General features: G+C 40.9%; 1 protein-coding gene across 1 annotated transcript; it reads right to left on the bottom strand.

Moving 5' to 3' along the window:
• Positions 1–11,601: 11,601 nt before the first annotated feature.
• LOC119967501 (zona pellucida sperm-binding protein 2-like) lies at positions 11,602–26,430 on the bottom strand. Its single transcript, XM_038800147.1, has 22 exons — positions 26,317–26,430; positions 26,180–26,239; positions 26,004–26,096; positions 20,880–21,004; positions 18,750–18,890; positions 18,431–18,508; positions 16,881–17,048; positions 16,692–16,788; positions 16,206–16,423; positions 15,129–15,282; positions 14,190–14,404; positions 13,994–14,108; positions 13,708–13,910; positions 13,521–13,638; positions 13,275–13,441; positions 13,105–13,184; positions 12,776–12,903; positions 12,463–12,652; positions 12,242–12,383; positions 12,058–12,151; positions 11,813–11,914; positions 11,602–11,736 (listed from the first exon to the last, which is right to left on the bottom strand). The coding sequence occupies exons 2-22, from the start codon at positions 26,196–26,198 to the stop codon at positions 11,636–11,638; spliced, it is 2,748 nt and encodes a 915-aa protein (XP_038656075.1). The 5' UTR covers positions 26,199–26,239; positions 26,317–26,430; the 3' UTR covers positions 11,602–11,635.
• Positions 26,431–27,650: the final 1,220 nt, after the last annotated feature.

The following is a 27,650-nucleotide window of genomic DNA, read 5'->3' as shown; positions in this document are numbered from 1 at the left end:
GAACATATTGGGCCTGGGCCCTCCCCATTTCCTCCTTAAACACCCCCCACTGCTCTGCTACCTAACAAATCTGAATGAATTTTTTGAGCATGTGACTAGTGTGTAGATGAGGGTAGTGCAGTTCGTGTAGTTTACATGGGTTTTAGCAAAGCATTTGAAAAGGTCCCATATGGGAGACTTATAAAGAAGGAAAATGCACATGGGATACAGGGGAACTTGATAAGATAGATTCAAAGCTGACTGAGCTGTAGGAAACAGAGGGTGATGACAGATGGCTGCTTTAGTGAAGGCAGTTAGTGTCCAGTGGTTTACCACAGGGATCTGTGCTGGGTCCCTGATTATTCATCTTTTATATAAATGACTTAGCTGACTATGTGAAGGGTAGGATCAGTAAGTTTGCGGATGACAATAAGATAGGCCGGGTGGTTAACAGCGAGGCTGAGAATCTTGGGTTGCAAGAAGATATAGAGGGGACGGTTAAAAGAGCAGAAAAGTGGCTGATGGAATTTAATCCTGAAAAGTGTGAGGTGTTACACTTGAGGGAGTCATTTGACAAGGAATTATTGAATGAATGGCCCCACACTGGGAAGTCGAGGAACAAAGAGACCTTGGTGTGTTTGTAAATCGATCTGTGAAGACAGAAGGGCAGGTTAACTGGGTGGTGAAAAAGGCATATGATACACTTGCCTTTATCAATCGCGAGAAGTCTTACAACACCAGGTTAAAGTCCAACAGGTTTGTTTCAAACACTAGCTTTCAGAGCACTGCTCCTTCCTTGGGTGAATGAAGAGGTATGTTCCAGAAACAGAAATATAGACAAATTCAAAGATGCCAGACCATGCTTAGAATGCATGCATTTTCAGGTAATTAAATCTTTACAGATCCAGAGATAGGGGTAACCCCACGTTAAAGAGGTGTGAATTGTCTCAAGCCAGGACAGTTGGTAGGATTTCACAAGCCCAGGCCAGATGGTGGGGGATGAATGTAATGCGACATGAATCCCAGGTCCTGGTTGAGGGTTGGCTATATGTTTCTGCTCAACGATTCTGCATTGTTGCACGTCCTGAAGGCCGCCTTGGAGAACGCTTACCCGGAGATCAGAGGCTGAATGCCCTTGACTGCTGAAGTGTTCCCCGACTGGAAGGGAACATTCCTGCCTGGTGATTGTCGCGCGATGTCCGTTCATTCGTTATCGCAGCATCTGCATGGTCTCGCCAATGTACCACACTTCTTGACATACTTTCCTGCAGCATACGAGGTAGACAACATTGGCCGAGCGTACGAGATAGACAACATTGGCCAAGTCGCAAGTCGCATGAGTATGTACCGCGTACCTGGTGGGTGGTGTTCTCACGTGTAATGGTGGTATCCATGTCGATGATATTACACATGAGAACGTCTACCTAATACGCTGCAAATTGGAGGGGCATGGAACGGGTGAATAGGAAACAGCTGTTCCCCATAGTTGAAAAGTCGGTTAAGAGGGGACACAAGTTCAAGGTGAGAGGTGGGAGATTCAAGAGGGATTCGAGGATAACCCAGAAAGTGGTGACTGTCTGAAAAGCACTGCCTGGGAGGCAGGTTGTCTCACATCCTTTAAAACTTACCTGGATGAGCACTTGGCACGTCTTAACATTCCAGCCTATGAGCCAAGTGCTGGCAAATGGGAATAGGATTGGCAGGTCAGGTGCCTTTCATGCAGCTGTGCAGACTCAATGGGTTGAAGGGCCTTTTCTACACTATTTTTCTGTGATTCTGTGAAGAAAAACTTTTTCACGCAGTTTAGGCAGAGTGTGGTTAAGATCTGGAACGGTCTGCCAAAGTGTGTGTGGTGTAAGCAGGCTCAATCGAGTCACTGAAGAAGGAATTTGAATTGGATGATTTTGAAAATGAAGAACGGTGCAGGGTTATGGGGAGAAGACAGGAGAGCAGCATTAGGTGAACTGCTGTTTCCGAGCTGGTCTATTTAGTTAGATCATGGTTGACCATCTACCTCAACACCGTTTATCTGCACTATGCCCCTTTTCCTAGATGTCATTAGTATCTAGAAACCTGTTGATTTCGGTCTTGAATATGCTCAGCAGATCAAGCAGCATCTGTGGAGAGAATGACCAGAACTTTCCAGCTGTTCATGCTGGTGGGACGTTGCAATCCCACTGGTGGGAACAGCCCTGCCACAATGCAGGCCCTCTCAAACACCATGAAACACACAGAAATCCTGCTCACGTTTCAATCTGTAACACAGTGCAAAGTTTGCCTGCCTGACCAGTTGGTCAGGAAATACAGAAAAGATTTCTTTTTTGGGCTGACACCATTAGTCAGCATTTTAATAAGTGCTGAAAACAAGACAAGGATTCATCCAACTTATCCTTTTTAGCCTGAGTGTTTCACAAATATTGACCCAACTCCCAAGTGGATATAATTTGTGTTGCAAAATGTAGGCTTTACAATGCAGGAGTGAGGTTGCAGACCCAATTCTTTATTTCATGCCTAACTGCAAAGCCTCCCCGAACAGGTGCTGGAATGTGGTGACTTGGGGCTTTTCACAGTAACTTCATTGAAGTCTACTTGTGACAATAAGCAATTATTATAATTATTACAGAGGTCAGTTAAAAGTCAACTACATTTGGATCTAGAGACACACAAGCCAGACTACCCTAAAAGGGCATTATTCACTGAGTTTCAGGATCAAGGTCACCATTACCAAGACTAGCTTGAAATTACAGGCTTCATAAGCTTATGCAGGAGGTACCATGATGGGATTTGACCCTATGTTACCAGAGCATTAGCATCTGGATTACTAGTCCATTACCCTGACAACACCACATGTTTTTTCCTCTTCATTCCAGATGTTACTTTCTTTACACTATACAGCTAATCCTTACCTACCAGAAAATGGAACTACACAGTCTAATCTAATTAGAGCACAACACACTTACTTCCCTTTCTATCTCAAATCACTGGCTATACATGCATTAATTATATTCTTGATCATGTTCAGTCTTTCTAGCTATGTAGTGGAGGTTTGTTTCATTTAATTTTAAAACAGCCAACTCACTGTTCTTTGTACAATAGTTGCTAGTTAATTTGTGCACTTGGTCTCTGTGGTATCACCAATCTATCTGCAGATTTACCCTTTCTTCCAAGTAGAGCCTGCCTATATAACAGTATTACTTCAAACTGTAGTTTTAGCTGAAAGAAAACCCCTCCACTGCAAATCATAAATAAAAACACTGGAGACTCAGCAGGTCTGGCAGCATAGCGGTATGGTTAGCACTGCTGTCTCAATGGCAGGGACCTGGGTTCGACTCAGATCTTGTGACTGGGTGGAATTTGCACTTCTCCCAGTGTCTGCATAGGTTCTCTCTGGCTGCTCCAGTTCCCTCCCACATTCCAAAATGTACAGGTGAGGTGGATTGGCTATGCCAAATTGCCCCTAGGTTTCCAAAGGTTGGCTGGGGTTATGGGATAGGGCCTAGGTAGGGTGGTCTTTCGAAGGGTTGGTGCAGACTAGATGGCCTCCTTGCTAGTGTAGGGATTTTATTCTATGATTCAATGAGAAATAGTTTGTCAGGTGTTACCACACCTGCTGGTTATTCCAGCATTCTGTTTTTGTATGCAATTATCCTCGTCCTTTCCTTTACCATTTTACCATAGTGGTCCTTTCCTTTACCATTTTACCATAGTGTTCAGCATTCAAACGAAAAGCATCTTTCCCATATCAAAAAGCTCTCTACTCCATCCCTGTAATCTTTCCCACCTGACATCAAGGCCCGTAACTTCCTCAGAGGCAATCCGCCGGAGTCTGCCACTTAATAGACAAAAGATCAGCCATGATCTAATTGAATGGCGGAGCAGGCTCGAGGGGCCAGATGGCCTACTCCTAGTTCTTATCCTCACTAAAATGTCAAAGCTCATCTCGCCCAACACTCAGACAGGGTGAGACAGGAGCAATGAGTATGCCCTCAGTTGCATCAACATGAGTAACTGGGGAGGGAGCGGGGTGCAGAGAAGAAAGGAACACCCCCTTTTTACAACAGTAGCTGCATTAAAATGTGATGTTTACAGGGATGATTTAAAGAACAGCACAAGAATAGGCTCTTTGGCCCAAGCCTGTGCTGATCAGGATGCCTGTCTATACTATTGTTATGGGCCAGGGTTTAAAACTCATGTATTATAGAGTTCACCTGACCTATAAACTTATGTTTAATTTGGCTAGGGCGAGCACAAGAGCCTACCCTTGCAGTTGTTATTCAAGAGTCTTTCTCGACAATAAGCTATATTCTCTTACATTAACCATAACATTAACCATAACCAAACAGAAATAACTTTTATCAATTACCAAAGATGCTACACAGCTACAGTTATGAATTAAAGTAATCCAAGTACAACACTTATGAATTTCACCTCAACTGTTCCAATAAAAACCATAAGCCAAAAAACCTCGAGTGGCCCAGCACTTTGCATTCTGTAGCCATCTAAGATGGCCACCTGCAAAGGACCATGGGAATTATGGCCAGCCTAGGACTCCTACAGATACACAGCCTAGGTGTACTTAAAACACAGGTAACCAGACCGGATCAAAACCCCCACTCGTTTGCATTTTATTGGCCCATTCTCCCAGGACAATAGAATTCCAATCAAGCAACCAGTACAGCCACAGACTGATCGGTGCCACTCCCCTTACTCAAAGCACAACTGCCAAGGTCAATGACCACTAAGGACCCACCCAGCCACCCACCCCTTTATTGGCCAAAAACTAAGACAGTGATCAGAGCCCTGTCGAACTATTGGGTCCAAGATTAAGGACCGCTCCAAAGAGCAAAATCCCAGAGGGATTTAAAAAAAAAAAAAGGACAGCGCAAAATAAAAATTCCATTTGCACAGTGGTGGTCGCCCTGAAGTTAAGTACAGGTTATTGTAGCTGATGGGTGTAGTTTAACTCAGTGGATATTGTTTGCATGTTGAGATAAATAAACCATCTTTTGAAGTAACTGGTTGTGTGGTTATTTGATCAAATCGATACAAGGGAAGGCTTGTGGTTCAGCAAGATAAATAGAAATAACCACAGTATTGGCGATGCTGTTGGGACTGAATCAGAGCAACAATTCTCACTTGAATAAGACTGATTTTCCTGAGATTCTCATTCAGTCTCACCATCAGGTTTAAACCCTTCCGGACAGCAAACTATGTCTAAAACCACCAAGGTGATTTTTACTGGAACAGATATTTAAAATGAAAAGGAGAGAGAGAGAGAGAGAGAGGGGCAGGTGAAACACCGAGTCCACAGCAGCCAAAAGTGAAAGCAAAACCAAAAACCTCACAACCACAGCCCAGCTCCACCCACACAATGACATCACTGAAGCCATGTGAGAAGACAAAAACATTACATGACACTTCTAGTCACAAGACTGGAGTGGGAGTTGTGGTACAATTGTACAAAAGCTTTATTCAGTCTTCAACTTTGCATGCTGGCATCACCATTCTCTTCAATGCCCACAACTGTCATAACTCCTTTCAGAGACAGGGTTGTAAGAGTGTCAGTTTCTTAATATGCCCCACTGATTAGGTTGCATGTGATTAAGACAGAACCCATTGTGTTTCCGGTGATGTTGGTTACCGAATAACTGACCCTTTTGTTTGTGTATACTTTATAACTTATTTCCACAGCATCGGCTGATGACCACAGCAGTTATATACATTAACAACTATTCACTCCTACAATTAAAACCTCTGCACTTCCTCATCCTTCTATTCATATATTCGTCAAGATGCCCGTTAAAAGTCACCATCTTATCTGCTTCCACTACCTCCCCCGGCAGAGAGTTCAAGGCTCCCACCACCCTTTTACATCTCCTTTAAACCTTGCCTTTCACACCTCAAAACATATGCCCCTAGTAATAGACTTCCACCCTGGGAAAAGCTTCCGACTATCCACTTTGTTTCTGCTCCTCAAATCTTGTCGAGCCATCAGGTCACCCCTCAACATCCATTATTCCAGTGAGAACAAACCAAGTTTCTCCAACCTCTCCACATGGCTAATGCCCTCCCCAAATTGGCAACATTCTGGTAACCTCCTCTGCACCTTCCCCAAAGCCTCCACATCCGCACTATATTCCAAGTGAAACCTAACTGGGAGGTTCTATAAAGCTGCAATGTGACTTGCCAATTTTTAACCTTAATGCCCTAGCCGATGAAGGCAAGCATGCTATATGCCTTCACTTCCACCAGTGTTGCCACTATGTGATTTTTGGACCTGTACACCCAGATCCCTTTGTCCAAATGCTCTGCCATTTACTGTATATTTCCCATCTTGTTGTTCAAAAAAAAAAAACTGCCTCGCACATCTTCTTGCACCATCTCCTCTAAACTGCACCCTTGGCACCTAGGTCCCCTAGTAATGGACTCTTCCATCCTGGGACAAAACAACTGATTGCATTGCTGTCCATCCTGCTCAAATTTTGTCAACCTCCCACTATTGTTGCAGTGAAATCAATTTGCTTTATCCAACCTTCCTCTCTTCATAGCCAATACCCTCCAGACCAGGAAACTTCCTGGTAAACCTCTTCTGGACCCCCCCAAAGCCGTCACACCCTTCTAGCAGTGGGGACAAGAATTCCATATATGACCTAACCAAAGTTCTATACAGCTGCAGCAGGACTTAATTTTAATACTCAAATACCATAAGCATTTTTGACTGCCTTATCCACCTACCCTGCCACGTTACCCGTGGACCTGTATACTCCGATCTATACTCCCAAGGTTTCCACCATTTACAAGATGATCCCTACCACTATTAGACCTCCCAAAAGGCACTACCTCACATTTGTCAGGATTAAAATCCATCTGCCATTTCCTTGTCCAGGTCTCCAACTGATCTATATCCTGCTGTATCCTCTTGACACTGCAAACTTACTAATTAGACCAGCTACATTTTCCTCCTTTTATGAACAAAGGTCCCAGCACTGATCCCTGTGGAACACCCTTCCATTCAGAAAAGCACCCTTCCACCACTACCTTCTGTCTGTCTATGACAGAGTCAGTTCTTGTATCCATCTTGCCAGCTCACCTCTGATCCTGTGACTTCATGTTTTGTACCAGTCTGCCTAAAGGGACCTTGTCAAAGGCTTTACTGAAGTCCACATAGACAACATGCACTGCCCTTTAACTCAATCAAGCGCGAGAAAGACAAAACCAAGTCCATTTGTTTCCAAATGGAAGTATAATGCAAAACAATATTTTACTTTCTTTTGAGACCTTGGCTTTGCGAAGTAATCCTCAATGGTAGTGATAGTGTCGCTATTTTATGGTTCTCTGTAGAACAGCCTGATCTCTTTTCCAACAATTTGACTATCACTGAAGGCTCTGGCCTATAATTTCCAAAGATTATCTCTTAAAACCAAAGGAACAACACCTCCCTCAGTATTCTGGGGGTAGATCCCATCAGATTGACATGTAACACCTTTTTAATATCCCCAGAATATCTACACACCCTCATCCGCCAAGTCCTTCTCTTTGGGGAATACTCCCAGATATTCCCTCTTCTGTCCTAGAGTGGGCCAACCCTGCCTTGGCTACATTCTTGTAAAAATACAGAGGGAATCTTTGACAAGGTGCCACACAAAAGGTTGCTGCATAAGATAATGATGCATGGTATGAAGGGTAAAGTAGTAGCATGGATAGAGGATCGGTTAATTACTAGAAAGCAAAGAGTGGGGATGAATGGCTGTTTCTCTGGTTGGCGATCAGTAGCTAGTGGTGTCCCTCAGGGATCAGTGTTGGGCTCACAATTTACATGGATGATTTGGAGTTGGGGACTCAATGTGTCCAAGTTTGCAGACGACACTAAGATGAGTGGTAAAGTAAAAGTACAGAGGATACCGGAAGTCTGCAGAGGGATTTGGATAGTTTTAAGTGAATGGGCTGGGGTCTGGCGGATGGAATACAATGTTGACAAATGTGAGGTTATCCATTTTTGGTAGGAACAACAGCAAAAGGGATTATTTAATGATAAAATATGCTGCTGCAGTGCAGAGTCACCTGGGTGTCCTCGTGCACGAGTCACAAAAAGTTGGTTTACAGGTGATTAAGGCAGCAAATGGAGTTTTGTCCCCTTCATTGCTAGAGGGATGGAGTTTAAGACTAGGGAGGTTATGCTGCAATTGTACAAGGTGTTAGTGAGGCCACATCTGGAGTATTGTGTTCAGTTTTGGTCTTACCAGAGAAAGGGAGTATCGGTTGGAGGGTGTGCAGAGGAGATTCACTTGGTTAATCCCAGAGTTGAAGGGGTTGGATTACGAGGAGGGGTGGAGTAGACTGGGACTGTACTCGTTGGAATTTAGAAGGAGGAGGAGGTGGGGGGATCTTATAGAAACAAAATTATGAAGGGAATAGATAGGATAGATACAGGAAGGTTTTTGCCACTGGCAGGTGAAAGCAAAACTAAGGGGCATAGCCTCAAAAGAAGGGAAAGTACATTTAGGACTGAGCTTAGGAGGAACTTTTTCACCCAAGGGTTGTGAATCTGTGGAACTCCCTGCCCAGTGATGCAGTTGAGGCTCCTTCATTAAATGTTTTAAGATAAAGATAGTTTTTTTGCAGAAAAGGTAATGGTGTTCAGGTGGGAGAGTGGAGCAGATGTCCACAAAAGATCAGCCATAATCACATTGAATGGCAGAGCAGGCTCAAAGGGCCATATGGCCTACTTCTAGCTCTTGGTCCCCCTAGTCTTGTTTGCCAAGGACTTATGACCGCTTTTAGCCCTAGTGTATGTGCGCAGGGTGTCCCATGCAAGGCTTGGTCTGCTGTTCTTTCCGTTCAACTCTTTCAGAATATCCAGGGTAACATCCAAAGAATGATTCTCAGCCCAACGCAATTGTCCAAGGAAAAATACTTGCATGGGAACTTCCTAGATGGATTTCCCAGCACATCATTGGGGGTACCCCCATATGCTATGCTGGGAAACCAGGAAGTTATGGGCCCAATCATTGCTTCCAGTACAGATTGAAATGGACTGCTCAGGATACTTCCACCTTCCTGTCTTCAGATGTCACCATCCAAGCTCACTTAATTTGGAGAACCGCCACCATGATATTAGCTGCCTTGGTTCAAGTTTCTCTCACCAGTCTCAAGTTCAACCAGTTTCATCAAACATGTTGATAGATGGATGGAGTGTGACCTGACTAGAGGGAGAATGCCACCTATTGGGAAGGCTCTGCCTCTAGACACTTGACCCCAATAAAGCATAATTTCAAGGAGGTACTTGTTGACCGAGTGCTCAAGACGAGAGGGTACAGCCCTGCATAACCCATTTTCATAACAAATGGCATATCTAGAATGTTCCAGATACAGATCAAAACCAACATTTTATCTGGCTTTCTTGTATCAGTTAGAATTCAGGGCATTTCCAGCACCCGAATTCCCCCCTCAGATACAAAACAATTGTTTCCTGCTCTTGCCATGATCAAGAATTTAATTAATGATAGTCCCCATTTTCTTTTCTCAGTCCATGTTTGGCATCTGTTCATACTGCTATTCTGGTAAAGTGACTTTCAATTGTTCTTTTAAATTTGCTGCTTTTCCAGCTCATTTGTTGAGGCTTACAAAATGCTTTTTTCTCCCTCATGATATTTTTACACCACAGATCACAAGGCTGACATCTAGCCAGCCAAAATCACTAATAAACATCACTCATGTATGTAACCATTGATGTTCTCATTTCCTACCATTTTTGCATATAATCTTGGTTTATCAAACAGAAAGACATTGTGCTCTACCTTCCATCTCATCAGCCTTCACATCAAAATGATCTTGCAAACACCACAATTTCATCAAGCACAATTTTTCCCCTGTTCATTAGCACAATTGAAAGGTTAATACCATATTGAAACACAAGAGGGAAGGTAATGGAAGGCTGGTAAACAGACCCAAGATGATGGCCCATGTTGACAGTCAGAAGTGGCAAAAACAGCAACTGAGCTCAGAACCTTAATGATGGGGATGTCCAGTTCTCCATAGGGATTTCAATTATTTAAACATTTTTTTGAAGGCAAAGGTGCTTCATAGCAGGAGCACCTCGAGGTAATGTCCCAAGCACAACCATCTTCCCTCCATAAACGTCAGCACTGGGAACAAGATATAGTCAGCAGGACCTACACAACATTTGGGCCACAAGTGTATGCTAGGCAATGCCATCTCAAACCATCTTCCCAGGACATTACTGTTACAGACCTCAATGCAGAAAACTGCTACCCGCTGTCTATGGCCAAGCCAGTTCCGAATCCATATAGCTATTTCAACTGACTGATTTAATCTTGTGCCAGCCTGCCATGAGGGAACTTGTTAAATGCTTTACTGGAGTCTATGTAGTCAACATGCACAGCCCTTCCTCAATCATTGTCACTAATAAGATCGGAGGATCTTCTCCAACAATTCCTTTATTATTTGATGTCAAGCTCAGACCTATTATCCAGGTTAGCCTTGCTACCCTTTAAATAATGAGACATCTGGCTATCTGCCAATCTTCTGGGATCTCACCAGTGGCCAATGAGAAGAAAAAAATTGTTAAAGTGATTTCATCTCTCGTCTCCTTCAGTAATCTGGATAGATGTCACTTGGCCCTGGGGATTTGTCCATCTTTTTAAACACACCCAACACTTATTCCCCTGGTAATAATGACTGTTCTAAAAAAATGTTTAGATATCCCCGAGACATCAATGTGTCCCTCTTTCACCAAAGTACTACAAGGATCTCACCCACTCTTCCTTTGGTTCTTGCTCATAATGTCCCTCTTGTCGAGTGGGCCAACTCACCTTTATTTGTTCCCAATAGGTCTAAAATGCCTTGGAATTCTCTTAATCCTGGTCTGCGAAGGACATTCGTGACCCTTTTTGCCCTCCTAATTCCCTGTTTGAGCAAGTGTGCTTCAGTTTGGTTGCAGAATTCATGTATCCTTTCTCTTTTGAACCAGACTACTTGCAATTTCCATGGTCATCCACAGTTCTGGAATCCTACATTTCCATATAATCACATGCCTGTCCTGCACTCCCATCAACTGCTCCTTAATGTGGATGTCCCTCAAACAGCCTCTCCTAAACAACAACCTCTGCCTTATCTGGTTCTAGTTAGCTAGCCTTCTCCCAATTTAGCACCTTAACCCCAGGACAACACTTGTTCTTTTCCACAAGTAACCAAAAGGTTTACGGAATTGTGGTTACTGTTTGCCGAGAGTTAAAGCAAAGAAAGAAAAGTTAGCTTACAAAACTGTAGCTCCAAAATCTACTCCAGTGAGCTGGTTGCTAGGCTCCATCCGCTAGACACTGCTCACGATTCCCAGCTGCTCCTGGGTTCCTCCAACAGTAGGTTCCCGAGCGAGACTGTGGGCCACTAGTTTTGAGGTAAAGTAACTGAGCAGCCCTCAAATGGAAATGGGGTACAATTTCATCCAGTCAGGTAGTGGTGTAAATCTAAATTTAGGGTGCTATTGACCAATTGCTGAAGTCGATATGAGGGGTCAGATTAGAATAAATTGTCAAGTTGTTGTAGCTCAGAACTTCATGTTATGACAATAGCTAGAAGCATACATGTTAAGACAAACAAAGCTATGAGTTAAATTATTTTAATTACAAGATAATAATCATTTGGTGTTTGTAATCAAAAACATTCCAAGCACAATAGAAGCAATAATTGCTGAGCCTCCAATTAGTATCAATGGCCAATAGGACTTCACTTGGCGATCTGAAAGAAAAAAGTAAATACATTCAGGTTCCTGTGATTGGATAGCTCAAGAAGGATTTTGCAAATAATTCTTCACCTTTCATAATCCAGTTTTCAATAGTAGGGAATTCTGCCAAGATCACCACTGCTCCTGATGACACATATCTTTGCTGATGGTGTTCTGCATCAGCACTCCGACCTGCAGTATGTAGGAACACAAGAATTAGGAGCAACAGTAGGCAATTCAGCCCAGAGCCTGTTCTGCCCTTTATTAGACCATGGCTGATCAGTTAAATGTTAAAAAGGCAAGCAAATTTTATTCCAATCTTAATAATGCCATACCAATGCGTTGTTTTCCTGGTACACATTGACCAGGGCAGAGCAGCCCATTTACTGGTTCCTTCCTGCACAAGACTACACTGCAATGGAAGTACAGCTAAAAAGAGGGAGAGCAAAAAAAAAAAGACATCATAGCAGGACCAGTTGAATTTATTTGACAATCTGTTTGTGCTGAAGCAATCCTCACCTGTTCCAAGGTATCAAAATTTGCCAAGATAAAAGCAAACATTTTGACTTCAAACCTTTTGAAGTGGGTAGGATATCTGACTCTCTCATTCCTCGTTACTGGATGGAAGATGGTCTTATGCACATCAGCTTCACTCTCACAGCTTTAAAAAAAACGCAACTGGTTAGCCAAACTAAAATCATTACTTTTCGTTCTTTAGAAAGCAGCAGCTTATTACTTGCCTGTTGATAACAATTGGCCACTGTGGAATGCCATGTCTGTCTTGTGATGCAGTTGCCCAGCAATCTTGCAGGAACAGTTCAATTTGTGGATCTTCGTTGTGCAGCAGTTGTACTTCAAAGTAGAGTGGCTCAGTCAAATATTTCAGCACTGGATAGTCATTGTCTTCATATAGGTTAGAATACGACACTTCTGTAGCATTCAATGGAGTTCCAAAAAGAATGGGGCGAGATGGAAAGAGGGGAAAAGAAGAGTACTTCATTGCAAATGGATCTTGGCTATCAACAGATTTGCTTTAAAGCCACTGAGTTTTACCTTTGGCAAGTTGCAAAACCAGGACCAGAGGTCCATATCCAGCTGCAACTGTTGGCTGAGGGTTAACTTGGTGTTCAAATGGAATATGCAGAGAGTCATTTACATGATAATGACACGATATCGCAAGCCTAGGAGGAATAAATAGTTATTTACTTCGAAGAATCACTACAGTGCAGAAGGAGGCCATTTGGACCACCGAGTCTGCACTGACTTTCTCAAACACCATACCTAGGCCCAAAACTCACCCAATCCCCATAGATTAATTTATGTAAGTATGCGAGCGAGCCCATTCCATATACCAAAAGACCAATCTTTCCTCAGAATCTTACCGATATATTGGACCATGTCTTGGTGCTGACTTTCTGAAGTATGCCACTTCATTCTCATAGATCATGTAGTCCTTCTCAAACTATTACAAGAAAAGTCAAAGTTGTCAATTCCTAGATGCCTGCTGAGCTCTTTCCAGACTATTATTTTTCAAGAGCAATTGCTAGCTTACCCTTCTACTTGTTCCACACGTGTCTGCAGAAAATTCAAAGGTGGCTTTGAATTCAGTACTCTCCTTTGGTTTACAGGCTTTATCTTTCAACATCATTTTGCCATCTATTCCCAGCAGTGCTTCAAGTTTTAGAGCAGTAATGACAATTCTTCCATTTGGAAAACAAGCTAAGAAAAAGGAAGTAGTCAGTATGCCAATACTACGCCAAGAGCTTCAGTTATCAGAGTGTGAAAGGAGAGAGCTTACTTAAGAGGCTGGTTACTGAAAAGCTGCAAGAAACAGAAAAATTAACAAGCACATCCAGGGCTTTATTATCCCGGAACTGGATGTCAAATCTACTGCGAAGGCCTTGGTTGTTTATTGCCTGTAATGAAAGCACAATTAATTAGGATCATCTCAAATTAAGACAAGACACCAGCTAACAGCAGCTTACCTCAAGGACCGCTCCAGTTGCATCTTGTGGAATTATGATTACTGAGTGGGTACCATTCTCTATCAAGGTATAACCACGCTGCTCAGCAGATTGAGGTGTTAGCTGTATAGTTCCAATGAAAGGAATCCAGTAGCGATCCAAGGTTTGTGTCACTATCAATGTCATGTTCTCTTCATTACAAAAGCCATTTGCCTCAGGGAGTACTAAAGGAAACATTTTATACTATATTACTTCGGAGCATTTAAATTATTGCTTTTTGGTCTTTGCAAGGAGAGGAGTCCCTTACCTATTTTATGCTCGTGTATCAAATGTGCTACATATGTAAATATTAGATTTTCTGGTACCACAGTCAGTGTGTAGATGATATCAAGGGTATATTGCTCAACACCGTCTCCTATATACTGATAAAGGAAATAAAGAAAGACAGAGTTAGCATCATGGCCAAGCAGCACTGTGGAAACATAGCCCTGACATTCCATTACCTTTCTGTCTACAACTGGGGATTCCATTGGAACTTCAAGAATGAAGATTCTATTTAGGGTCGTCTCATTTGGGTTAGTCCCATTGTACACATTAAACATCTGGTTTTCTTCATCCACAGGGAAGGATTGAGAGTCCAGAGTCAGTTTTTGGAGTTCTACATCAGGAAGAAAGTTGCCCAGTGTGATGTTGAATAGCCATTGCTCAGGAATGGTATCTGGAAGATATGGAAAAGCTTAATTGTACATTGGAGTGTATGTATGTGTTTTACCATTTGGCTGCATTTCTGTCAACACCAAATGCAGTTCAAATGAGAAAAAAAATCAAGACAATGTACAGAAATTGAGAAATTCCCATTTCAGGGCGAACAAAGTTTCTGAATCTCGAGTGGTTATGGGGCAGCAGATTGTCTTAGCATTATATCTGAAAAGGTATGAAAAAGCTGAAATTGTATACTCAATTACTCTTGGGAATTTAATTAGGACTTCTCGTTCTTGTCCTGGAACAGATGAAAAAATATGTAGCAGTAACTAAATTTCAGAACATGTCGGTATAGGTTACTTGCCAAGCCTAGAGATTGTGAAAGCACAGCATTTAGTCAGATCTCACGTCAGTTTTGTTTGCATTATTACTATTCAACAGACTACAGATCCATTCCTGGAACTTTGTAGCCACTCGCAAAGTTATTTGGAAGCACCTACCAAACCTATGATCCTTACCAACACGACACTCCCCACCCCACACAAACAAAAAAGTATTAAGATGTTCCCATGTACTGCAGTGGTTCAAGGCAGCAACCTTGAACTTGTGGGCAATTATGGGTGGTTGATTTCATTGCAAATTTCAAATAAGAGGCTTATCAAAGCCATATTTCTGGCTCTAAATGGAAAATTCTCAGCATTAGCAAAAAAAAAAAAAGGATGTTATCTTATAGTACATACCATCAATGAGAACTAAGGGTTGAGGTATAAAGGGAGTAGTAACTGGATGGATAACATTGATTTTATTCAGTCCCCATGCCTCATCTTCCCATTGGTGTTCCAAAAACAGATTAATGCTGTATTTTATACCATACCGTCCATTCACCACATGGCTCTGAAAGCAAATGACAATTCAGTTAAGTTAATAAATGGAATAGTGACATTTTAAACTCTTTTCTTTAGTGACACAAGACACTATTCCTCGTCTTAGCCAAAAGGATCCAAAAAAAAGAAACACCTTGCTTCAGCATTTAATGTTTAAATGTCAGGTTGAATTTTTAAAAAAAAATGTTAAACACTACAATGTACCTGGTCAGGTACACAATGTAGTAGACAGTGAAGTTTATAACACATTTAAAGGAATAAATGACCCAAGATTTAAAATGGTTTGTTGAAAAACCCACATTAAGCATGACATTAAAAAGGCCGAATCCCATGAGAAACATCAAGATAATGAAGCATCACTTTGAACTGCCACTGTTTATTTCCAACTTTTCTGTTTTGTGTGTTCAATTAGAAGAAATCATCAAGAGCTGTAATTTGTATTGAATTCAACTCTGTTCTCTATTTGCTTGGACAAAACAAACTTAAAAAAACCATTTGCAAGAAAACTGACTTGATCAAAAGACATCCGAAACTAACTGAATAAAAAGACAATTTACACATGAAGCTTAGTTTCAAGATTTGTTGAGTAAAATATAAAGTGCAGTGACAAGATATATTATCAGACAGCAAAATTATTGAAACCATGAAGGGGGGCAGGGATGTTGGTTCTGAAGCAATTTCAATAACAGGGTCACCCAAAAAGCCAAACCAAAAAGAGATTTTTCTTTTAAATATATAGACAATCTACTAGTTGGATGTACAGCAGTCTGATTTTCAAGAGTGACTAATTTCACTGAAATGCCAGAAGTCAAATCACTTGTTTGCTTTTGCTTAGGGATGGTGTAATATTTTAAAATGGATTTTAGTCTCAGACATGCATAAATCAGTGTGGATAAAATAATTGCAATTGAAAAAAGCCAATTCCTCACCCACCTTAAAGTATCCATCTTGTGCTCCAATTGGCACATTTATAGCAAGAGCAGTCACATTTTTATCAAGAGTATAGTTTCTTTCTGCCATTTGTGTGGGGTTCAACTTGATGCCATTTACTCCCATGGAGGTGTTGTCTTGATGAACTGCACCGGGTACAATTGGAGTGAAGATTCTTGGCACAGTCCACGTGATGATGTCATCAGTGAATGTAATACCATCTATTAGGAAACCAAAAACATGCTGATTTTGCAATGGCATGGGCATAATTCTCAGAATACAGATGGAATTTGGAAATACATGGATGGCTCATGTATAAAGGGCACGATTTTGGATAGCTCAGAAAGTGATTAGCTCACCTACAGTTAAACAGTCCAATTATGGTAAATAAGGAATAAATAGTTGGCCAACAGTACCCAATTATTTCAGTGGGAAGACAATGCAAGATGGCAGTTGCATGGAGGGAACAACAGCTGTAACATTTCTTACCAACAGGACAAGCTATCGCAGTGTCAATTAGCAAAACCATCCATTGCTCCTTGTAAAAGCTTGTTGATCGGATTACAGTCAAGGGAATACCTTGGACCTAGGTATCAAATTTAAAAGTCACGAGAAGAATTGCAAAGCCAAAATAGCCAAATCAGACTACCATCCAGAGGCGAAATATAGTGAACTTACCACAACTATTTGAGCTTCATTTGTATGATATGGAGCACGGAGCAATATACGAGACATTGTAGTATTGATTCCATAGTTCATTCTTTGTGCTTCTTTCACAGTCATACTCCTTTTGCCACCAGGGATGTGAAATACCACTTGCCATATTCCACTTTCTGCATAAGTCGCCTTGATAAATAGTAAAATATCAAAAAGGTTGGAGTTTTCCCATTTAACTGAATAATATTAGAAGTAATGATATCAAAGTTTAATTTTCCCTAATCAACAATTAGCATCAGCAATTTCTGTAGTGTTGCAGTGTAAGAAAATGCCAACAGATATCTATGTTTTTAAGCATCACCTAGAGAAGGAAAATAGTATGATTTTGAGTAGAGTCAAATTGGATGTAGAAACATCCAATAGCACAAATTAATTCTAGCACAAATTGTCCGACTCTCCAAGTGTTATGGATTGTCTTGAAGCATGTTGTTGGAATAAGAATGTTGGAAATGTAGCGATGCTCTTTTTCAACTGGAATACCTCCAAGAAATCCAATACAAGTCCATGTGTGCAGAATGGTGAAACTTACCCCAACAGGGAAACCCTTTTTAAAACCAAGGTGCTCAAATGGGATCTTATCCTAACAGAACATACATGTTCTCATGGGCCGAGAGGTTATATTTAAGAAAATAGTCATGTGCCTTTAATGCATGACAAACTCCACACATACATGCATTTCTATTTTCTTGTCCAAGATAAATTAGTCATAGTCAACAAAGATAGAAAATCGGTCATCATTAGGTAGACAATTATTTACACTACTCAACTAGCATGGGGCAGGGTGAGGAGGCAGGTGTGAATCACATCAGGTACTGGGAGTCATTCTGTATCATGTCACTCATCCTACCCCTCATCCCTTCAAAACCATCAAGAGTTAATAGTTATTAAAAAGTTAGAAAGATAGATGGATTATACAGTGGTTGTGTAGGAACTCTGGCATGTGGAAGGATTCACCAGACCAAAGATATTCTAGAATCATGCAGCAGGAGCATAGAGAAAGACATGGGTCAATTTAGCCAAGGTAACAATTTTGCCTAAAGGAAAAAAAAAAAAAAACAGGATTTCCGATTGCAAACAAACATCTTGGCCTTGTAAATTGTTGTTTCAAGTGTGACCCTCTGCAGGTAACCCTGCCAGGAGACTTGAAGGAACCGTGAACCCTTGTATTGGAAAAGGACAGTTAAATAATTATAGACTAACTAGAAAAGGACACTTTTAGTTATAGACCATCTGTGGCACAAAATGGAACTGAGATATACACAGCACATAAAAATACATAATTGCTGCAGTGATTATGGTGACCTGCTCATTCATCCAGAAGTTGTGTACAGAGTGCTTGTAGGCAGATTGAATAGAGATGGACTCCTGCTTGCAGGGAAATCAAGCAAAGTTAACCAGATTTAGTGGAATACCAAAGTTGTCATGCACCATTGATATTCTTAATTGTGTAATCCTTTTATCATCGAAAATCTTTGCACAAATCAATGGTTTAAAAAATAAAACAAACTTACTTCTGGAAATACTAAAGCCCAATCTTCAGCATCTTGAGCATAGTCTTCAATAGTTGGTATATTTCTTTGTACAGAAACCTGTACATTATTAATTACAAGTTAGTGCATTCATTTTCTATTGGTAATTATATTTGTACCATTAGCCAGAGCCAAGTCTAGCCCTACAATAGGCACATTAGATTAGGCCACAAAAGATGATACTGGATACACTAGAGAAATTGTATAGATTGCATAGGTAATTGTTAAATAAAGCTAATGTATTATCAGGCATCAAGTAGATGACATCTACAGATGTAGCAATATTCAGTATTGTTTTTACCTGCATATAGTTTTCTTCACAGTATATTTCCCTTACAGCCCATGGTGAGTACATACAAGACAGCATTTGAATATATGTTGAAGCTCCTGTGTCAGTTCCTGACACTTTTATTTGTATAGTGATACTGAATTGCTCATCATTCTGCAGAGAAATTGTGTACAATGTCAAGATGAAAACTGGTCATAAACCGGTAATATTCATTCTCAGGCACCAAATATTTCCATAATGCAACACATGAAACCTAAACTGATCAGAGTTGGGAGCACATTCCCAATTAATTATCCCTCCAACTCATGCATCCCATTTCAGCTGTTGCAATAAACCACACATGAAATGTATCCTATAAAAGAACATTACAGCACAGGACCAGCCTTTCAGCCTACCAAGCTTGCACTGATTCAGACCCACTACTGTTGTCCAAATGATCCATATCTCTCCCATTTCTGCCCATTCATGTGTCAATCAAGATGCTTCTAGCTGTGGTGCCTGCCTCCACTGGCACTGCATTCCAGTGCCTGCCACTCTGCATGGAAAAAAAATTCCCCTTACCTTGAACCTGTGCCCCTTTGTAAATACACTCTTTACACCCTTAATACCTCAATTTTAGGTCTCAAATCAGATGTACTCTCAGCCTTCATCTTGCCAATTAAAACTAGTGTTTATTCAATTTTGTCATGCTAACACCCTACATACCCAGCAACATCCTTCTTTGCACTCGCTCAAAGCATCACGGTGGCACCCAGAACTGCACGGAATATTCCAAATGTGACGTCCAAGTTTTTTTTTTTACAACTGTAACATGACCTGCCAACTCATACGCCCCAGCTGATTAAGGCAAACATGCCCCATGCCTTCTTGACCACCTTATCCATTGCATTGCCAAATTGAACTATGGACCCAAATCCCTCTATGTCAATGCTCACAAGGGTCCTGCCATTTACTGTATAATTCACATCTGAATTTAATCTTCCAAAATGCATCACCTCACATTTGTCAAGATTGAACTCCCATTTACCTGCTTAACTCTCCAATAACACACTGATCCTAGTGGACCACCACTAGTTAGATCTCCAATCTGAAAAATTATCTTCCACTGCTTCTGTTGCCAAGCCATTTCTTTATCCATCTAGTTAGCACACCAAATCCTAGGTGACTTCACCTTTTATACTAGTCTGCCATGGAGGAACTGTCAAACACCTTACTAAAGTCCATGTAGACAATAGCCACAACCTTTCCCTCAATTAATTCTGTCACGTCCTCAAAAACTAATACATGACCGTCCCACACAAAACCATATTGCCTATCACTATCAAGTACATTCGCCTCCAAATAAGAATAAATCCTGTCCTGTCCCTCGGCGAGCTTCCCCACTGCCGATGCCAGGCTCACTGGCTAATTACCTGGATTATCCCCGCTTCCCTTCTTAAACAAAGAGGGATATTATACTTCAGACCTCGCTGGTGGTCAAAATCTGACACAAGGGACTGGTGTGCCAAGGGGCTGGTTTAGCTCACCAGGCTAAATCGCTGGCTTTTAAAGCAGACCAACAGCACGGTTCGATTCCCGTACCAGCCTCCCCGGACAGGAGCCGGAATGTGGCGACTAGGGGCTTTTCACAGTAACTTAATTGAAGCCTACTCGTGACAACAAGCAATTTTCATTTTCATTCCTTTACAAGATACTTCCTCCTTCATTATTTGACATGTCCTAGAGTATTCACACACCATCCTCTATCTGACACACCTCTCCTTGGTGTATACTGATGCAAAGTATTCATTAAGGATTTCACCTCACTTCCTCTGACTCCACATACAAGGACAAAGTCCTTGAGTGGGCCTACTTTTGCTAGTTACCCTCCTGCTCCTCATGTAGAAGGCATTGGGATTTTCCTTGACCCTGCTTGCCAATGACATTTCATGGCCCATTTTAGTCCTCTCACCTTTTGAGGTTGTTCCCACTTTTCCTATATTCTTCAAAAGCCCATGTTTTAGTTGCCTGTACCTTATGTATGCTTCCTTTTTTACTAATACAATTCACCCATCATCCATGGTTCCCTATTCTTGTCACTTCCGTCCAAAAAATGAACAGATCAGAAGCAATATTTCTAACATTGGATCAAACTCTACTTACCAAATTATGGACGTAACAGCTGAGGACAGAAGCACGGAATTCAACATTCCGATGATCCACTGCAATGGTATACCCACATTGTGATGCTAACTCTGGTGTAATTGGAAAGATATAACCAAACTGATCTGAGAAAGTAAAACAAGGAGTTAGCATGTAAAATTGTGCTCAATGATGAACATTCAGTTCTCTGCAAACCATTGCCCCCTCAATTTAGGTTGCATTACAAGATCTTTCATTTATATGGGTTTGGGAAAAGTAGAAAGGAGGAAGAAAAGGTCTCCCATTAGCTTTTTCCAGCCTATTGAAAAAGTGGCATAGGTTTAGACTAGAGTTACTCCAATTGGACATTGTTTGTCATTGAAATAGTGAATCAGAAACAGTTTAAGATGACTGGAAGAAATGAAAAGACTCTTGATTTCTGGTCCAGTTGCAATCTTCTCAGTGAAGGACTTGCTGCAACACAGTTTAGCTGCGGGTTCCCATTTTTCACAATTGCTCCCCGCAGGATTAAAACATATATTGTTTGATGCTATTGATCCTAGAGTACTGCTATTGAAACATCCTACGATGAGATCCAAGGGCATTAATGTCAACCTAGAATTATGATGCACATGCAGGCAGTGGCGGACTGGCCAGGGTGTCAGCTTGCCCAATGGCAAGTGGGCCCCGGATGAAGTGGGCCCCCTATATTAAATAAAAATGCAATAAAGAAACAAACACAGGCAACTGTTTTAGTAATAAGAGAAAAAAAAAGAGAATAGGACACAAATAAGCAGTGCATGAAAAGGAACGAAGCAGGGGAGGTAGTGGAATAGGGGGGCATAATTAAGGAAATTCCATGTTTTCAGCAAGAGTGTGAGAATTTAAAGATAAAGTTACAATTAGTGATTTGAGATGGTCGGCAACTTGAAAGGATATCAAGCAGTACATAGGGTCGTGAGGTCACCGAAAAGGAGAAGCGGTACCTTTGACCGTGAATCATGAGGTCAAAGATATTGAAGTGATAAACCATGATCGGTAAACTCAAAGGGTTGCGACTTGTAACACTACACTGGTATCAAACTGGACATGTTAACTTTGGTCGTGGGACCATTCTTAATGTCTTGCTATAGTCGGACCAAACTTCTAAGTTTCAACAGTTGTCTCAGTTGCTTGCTGGTGTGAACACTGTACAGTGGGATTGTCTCCTCTTCTGAAGCTGCATAGGCCACAGTAGTATTGACTAATGAACATAGCCTATTGAAGTGTAAGTAAGTTATTTTATATTTTTATCAAGTAGGGGTTCATCTGGCGTTCCTTCAAGTTATTCTTGCAATCATCAATATTCATTTTTTGCCAACGTGGGCTATTTTTAATTAAGTTTTTAATTCAGGAATATTACCGCAACCAGCATGGTAAAGAAAAAGCATAAATCTGGGTCACTAAAACACAAAGAACAAAAAGAAGCAGAAAGGAAGGAATAAGCCATGCGATGCAGGCCTATTACAGAGTTTATAATACCACAAGCACAATCCACACCAATATCCAGTTCTGCAACAACTAAATCAGCAGCAAGAAACAATGCTCATGGTGATGAAAAAGACAGAGAAGAGCTACTTTGAATGTAGAGACAAATACAAGTGCACCCATTACTAATCAACCCGGGCTCAATATTTCTTCTGGCTTCCTTGTTCCGGTATCTGTACTGCCTGTAGTTGCAACATCTGAACACAATAGCTTCAACTAGTGACAGGGAATCAGATATTCCTTCAAGCATAAATGACTTGGTTTCTGAAACACATCCTGTAAATGAACCTACGCAAGAAAATTAAAGATCAATTAATGGAATCTTCCAATATCCATCACGAGCAAAGCTAAAACAGTTTTTTGCTGAACATCCACTTCAGCCACTTGATGATCTGCCATTTGATGCTCGTTTGTATGAGAGGAAAATTACGAATGACTCAGTCCCAAGAAAATGGCTAACATATAACAAAGAAAATAGATGCTTATATTGTTCATACTGCTTAGCCTTTGAGTTTCCCAACACTTGTAATCCATCACCCTTTGTACGTGGCTTTAGTGACTACAGGCGTATTAGCCAGAGCTTGACTTTACATGAATCGACAACACCACATGTCAGAAATGCTCAGCAATATATCAGTGTGGTTAATGATGGCACCTTAGAGTCCTTTTAATTAGCAATGCTGCAAAAAAAAATGTAAGAAGTATTGAAGCAGAGAAGTATTGCCATGAGGATTATGGACATCATAAAGATGTTAGGCAAGCAAGCACTTCCTTTGAGGTCACAGAAATGAATTGGCCTACACTCTAGATAAGGAGGTTCTGAATCATGGCAATTTTTTAGCTACAGCGCAGTAGATGGCAAAATATGACCCAATTATGGCAGCACACGTTTCTGCAGTGCAAAACAAGTCTAAACAAAGAATCAAATGATTAGAGCAACAAGGAAGGCTCAAAGTAAGGCCGTGGTGTACTTGTTACATACCCGAGTAAAACAACTATAAACATGTTAATCAAAATTATGAAGAATATGATACAAGAAAGAATTAGTCATGAAGTTTCTCAAAGCAAATATTATTCTATTCAGGTTGATTCAACACAAGATATTCATCCATCGATCTGTTTAGCATTATTATCCGGTATGTGCTTAAAGGTATTATCTGTGAGCGATTACTTTCAGTTGTGCCAAGTAATGATGGTACAGGACAGGGACTTTTTGATCTATTGATTGAAACATTACAGCATCTTAAAATTGACCCCCAAAAATGTTTATCTGATAGCACAGATGGCGCTACAAGCATCTATGGCCAGTATAATGGTTTACAAAGTAAAATTGCTGATCAGCATGTTCATATATGGTGCTATGCCCATGTTTTGAATTTGGCGATAAACTTAAACAAAATGTTGTGCCTGCAGTTTCTTTTTTCAATTTGCTCCAGAATATAGCAACTTTTGTGAAAACATCATACAAGGGAATGGCTGTATAGATAGAAGTTGTTGGAAAACATCTAGGACAAGAAAAAATGAAACGATTAAAGCTAATTGGCGAGACCAGATGGTCAGGAAAATCCAATGCAGCAACAACTATATTTGGACGTTTTGATGATGCCGGCTGCCAGTAATTTTGTAAATCTATTGACATGCTCATCAATGATACAAGATTCAGAAAAGTTTGATGCAAAAACAAAACATGAAGCAAAATGTTTTACTTCAAAGTCTAAAGTTTGAACCATATTGACAGCATTTACTTACTTGTATATATTTGAAACTACAACCCCGTTATCAAGTTATCTACAGACAAGTGGTTTAGATATGTTTACCTGCATGGAGTTTGGTAGATTCAGCTACAACAAAGTTGAAGGAACAGACAGAACATTTGATAACGTTCACAGCAAGGCTTTGAATTTGTAAATAAATGTAATGACAGGATTTCACAGATGAATATGGATGAAAATCAAACATTGGAAATTGATGCGTTGGAAACAGCATTGCCAGTTAAGAGGCAGAAGAAGAAAAGAATGGCAGATGAGCTTATTGATGATGAAATAAATTCCTCAGATTCTCTAGCTGATTTGAGTAAATGTGTTTAACCTAATAATGGATCGCATCATCCAGTCACTAGAATCACGCTTTGTACAACACAAAACGGTTGTATAAAGATTTGTCCTGCTTGGACCCAGCAAAGTTTAAAACTATTGCAGAGAAGGGCCTTGAAGATGAAGCACTGGAATGTATTATTAAGCTGTTTCCACAAATCAGCAAAGATCAAGTAATATTGGAATAGTTTTCTTTTGCTTCAAACTTTGATGTATTAAAGCTAATGCTTAAAGATGGTGAGAATATGGATGCCAGTTGCAACAATTGTAAAATTTGCAGCACTTGCCCATCGTGTACACTAAAAATTCTGGCATCCAACAGACTTCATGACAAGGCATATGATAACCTTTATGAAGTCATCTGCACACTAGCAGTTATTCAAGTCCAATGTGAGAGGACATTTTCAAAGCTAAAGATCATAAAGACAAGGTTAAGAAATTTACTGTCTGAAGAGAATTTGGAATCATACATGTTTCTATCCATTGGAAAGGAATTGTTAGATGAATTGATGCAGAAGCAATTATTGGCAGATTTGCACAATCATCTAGCGACCAAAACAATTGCTCTTAATATAGTGGGACTGCAGCAATGCTCTATTGTGCTTTTGAACTATCTGTTAATGTGTAAATTGTGCAGTAAACGATTTAAAAATATCAACCAATTACTTAAAAAAAAATTCAATTATAACATTCTGATTTACACTTGGTATCTACTGCCGTAATAGTACAGTACAGTACACTAATTATTAAGAAATACATATTTTTCCACAAAAATTAATTGTACCTTTTTTCCATGTATTTGTTGAAAATTTTATTCATTCATTATGAAAATTAATGATGCATTGTAGTTGTGGTGGGCCCCCTTTGTCTCCTGGCACCAATATTGTTTAGACCCAGTCCATCACTGCATGCAGGACAACCTAAAGATCTGATTTGATCAATTTAAATTGGACCATTGTTCTCCGCTGAAAGATTTCACGATTCCAAAAATCCAGGATACATGAAACTCCCTGCTATTTTATCACGCCAAATGAATTAAAGATCCTACAGAAGACATAGATTCTCCAAACCTCCTTTAAAAGTGTAAAAAATATCTATTCCTGGAATGTGGAATGACTTGCTCAGCGAACCTTTCTTCGCATCCCAATTGCCCGCGCAACATGGTGGCGAGCCGCCTTCTTGGACCGCCATCCACATAGTGTGACATGCAACGTAGCAGCTTCAGGTTACACCTCTCGCAACATCACCCACCATGCTGCTTCCAATTGTATGCGATGCCTTAAATGCAACCTTATTTCACTTATTCTACCCGTCAGCAATTTGGCGGGGGGGGGGGGGGGAAGAAAGTGTGATGCCAATTAGGCATTATATTAATTAGACACTTCAGCTGATTTGTAAAAGAAAAGATCACTATCTAGTGTAGTTTATCAGTTTTTGTCTTGAACAAATCCGTCATTAAGTTACATTTGATTTTCGTATCTGTGGTTTGACCATTTACACTACTATCGCACAAACTGATTCTTACCAACGACGCTAATCTGCCAAAACTTCCCAGCAAGAAAGTGCTTATTTAGTCCACCCAGAAGACACTGCCAGCGACATTCAGTCTTCAGAAAACCTGTAGAAGCGAATCAGAGGAATTCTTCAATATTAAACTTGAGACCAGCGGAGGAGAACACAAGCGGCTTGGCGAACACTGACCTGGAGGCGCGGTTTGCATCCAGGCTTCAGGCGTTGCCCGCAACCACCGAGGATATCAATCTGTTAAACACAGAGCACCATGAAACAAAAAGATGAGACAAATTCCTTCCAAATTCCTTCACATTGCAAAGACTTACCCAAGTAACAGGATAGACGCCATAGTCCAAATTCTATCCCCCCCCCCAATCTACCCAGTCAAGACCTTTAAGCTGCTTTCCCTCCCCAACAGAACCGAAAGGCAGGTACGCTGCCAAAGAAATGGTAAAAGGAGTCAGGAGGCGCGCGCCATTTAACCGGGCTCAGAGTCACGCGCTCATCCGCAGCAGAGCCCTCACCTGGGTGCAGGTTAACTTAACTTTTGTTATGGAGTGAATGCTCAATGTTCATCCCTTTCTTCTTTGCCGGTGTTTCTATTGTTCGCACTCTCGCCTCCGAGTCAGTGGAACACACAAAGAAAATCAAGTCCTGATCCTCCAGGGCAGTACGTACGGAGGGATTCTGTACTGTCCCAGTGCTTGATCTTCGGGTGAGTCCTTAAACTCTGTGCAGAAAAGTTATCGACCTGAAATGTGAAGTCCACAGATGCTGCCTGACCTGCTGAGCATTTCCAGCTTTTTTTGGGCTTCTATTTTCAGCACGGTAGCATTTTGCTTTTGTAACTGTCTGCCCCTGTCAGGTGTGTAAAACGATCCGATGGCAATATTTTGCAAAAGAACAGGGGAATTCTCCTCAGTATCTGGCCAATATTTATGTTGTAACCAGCATCACAAAAACAGATTGTCGGTCAAGATTGCATTAAAAATATGAAAAATACACCCCATTAAGATTTCTGAAGATGCTGTACGTGACGTGCATGAATGATGGTCAAATAAGTTCAAATGAAAATGTTCATATTTAAAGAAGTTCATGGTTTCTTTAGGATTTCATTATTTATGTTATTATACACATTTTAAAGTTTGAACACATCTCAATGACATCAGGAAGATGCTTGTCTAACCTGACATTGATAAATGGACCCAACATTGGACATTTTTTCCTTTTATCATCACATTGTAATTATACCCTTCTTCCAGTCATGGCAGTGGGAATTCTATGGCCCTCCTCCTCTGCTGGCATATTTGAAGGTGGCAGGCACATAGCATAAAGCGGCTGGCAAGCCCACCGCATTTCCACTCCCCTCAAATTGTCCACTATATTATAGAGGGTGGATAAGTTATCAGGCATCCAGCCCACCCATAGGCTTACCGAGGCCCTTAAGTTGCCAACTTAAGAATCTCATTCTGCCTCTGCTGCCATAATACATTTGGTGGGGAACGAAGATGGTCAGTCCGCTACTTTAACAGCTCGGGCTAAAGGTGGGAAGTCAGTGGAGTACATTCTTTGGGGGGTCTTGTGCCCATTGGGCTTATCCTCCAAGGTGGCACACCCCTTTGTGCCTCCCACCCTGACCTCTAAGATGCTATTCCCCCAA

This window comes from Scyliorhinus canicula, chromosome 6, assembly GCF_902713615.1.
Source record: "Scyliorhinus canicula chromosome 6, sScyCan1.1, whole genome shotgun sequence".
NCBI classification, from domain to species: Eukaryota; Metazoa; Chordata; class Chondrichthyes; order Carcharhiniformes; family Scyliorhinidae; genus Scyliorhinus; species Scyliorhinus canicula.
This window is presented reverse-complemented; position numbering and strand designations above follow the sequence as displayed.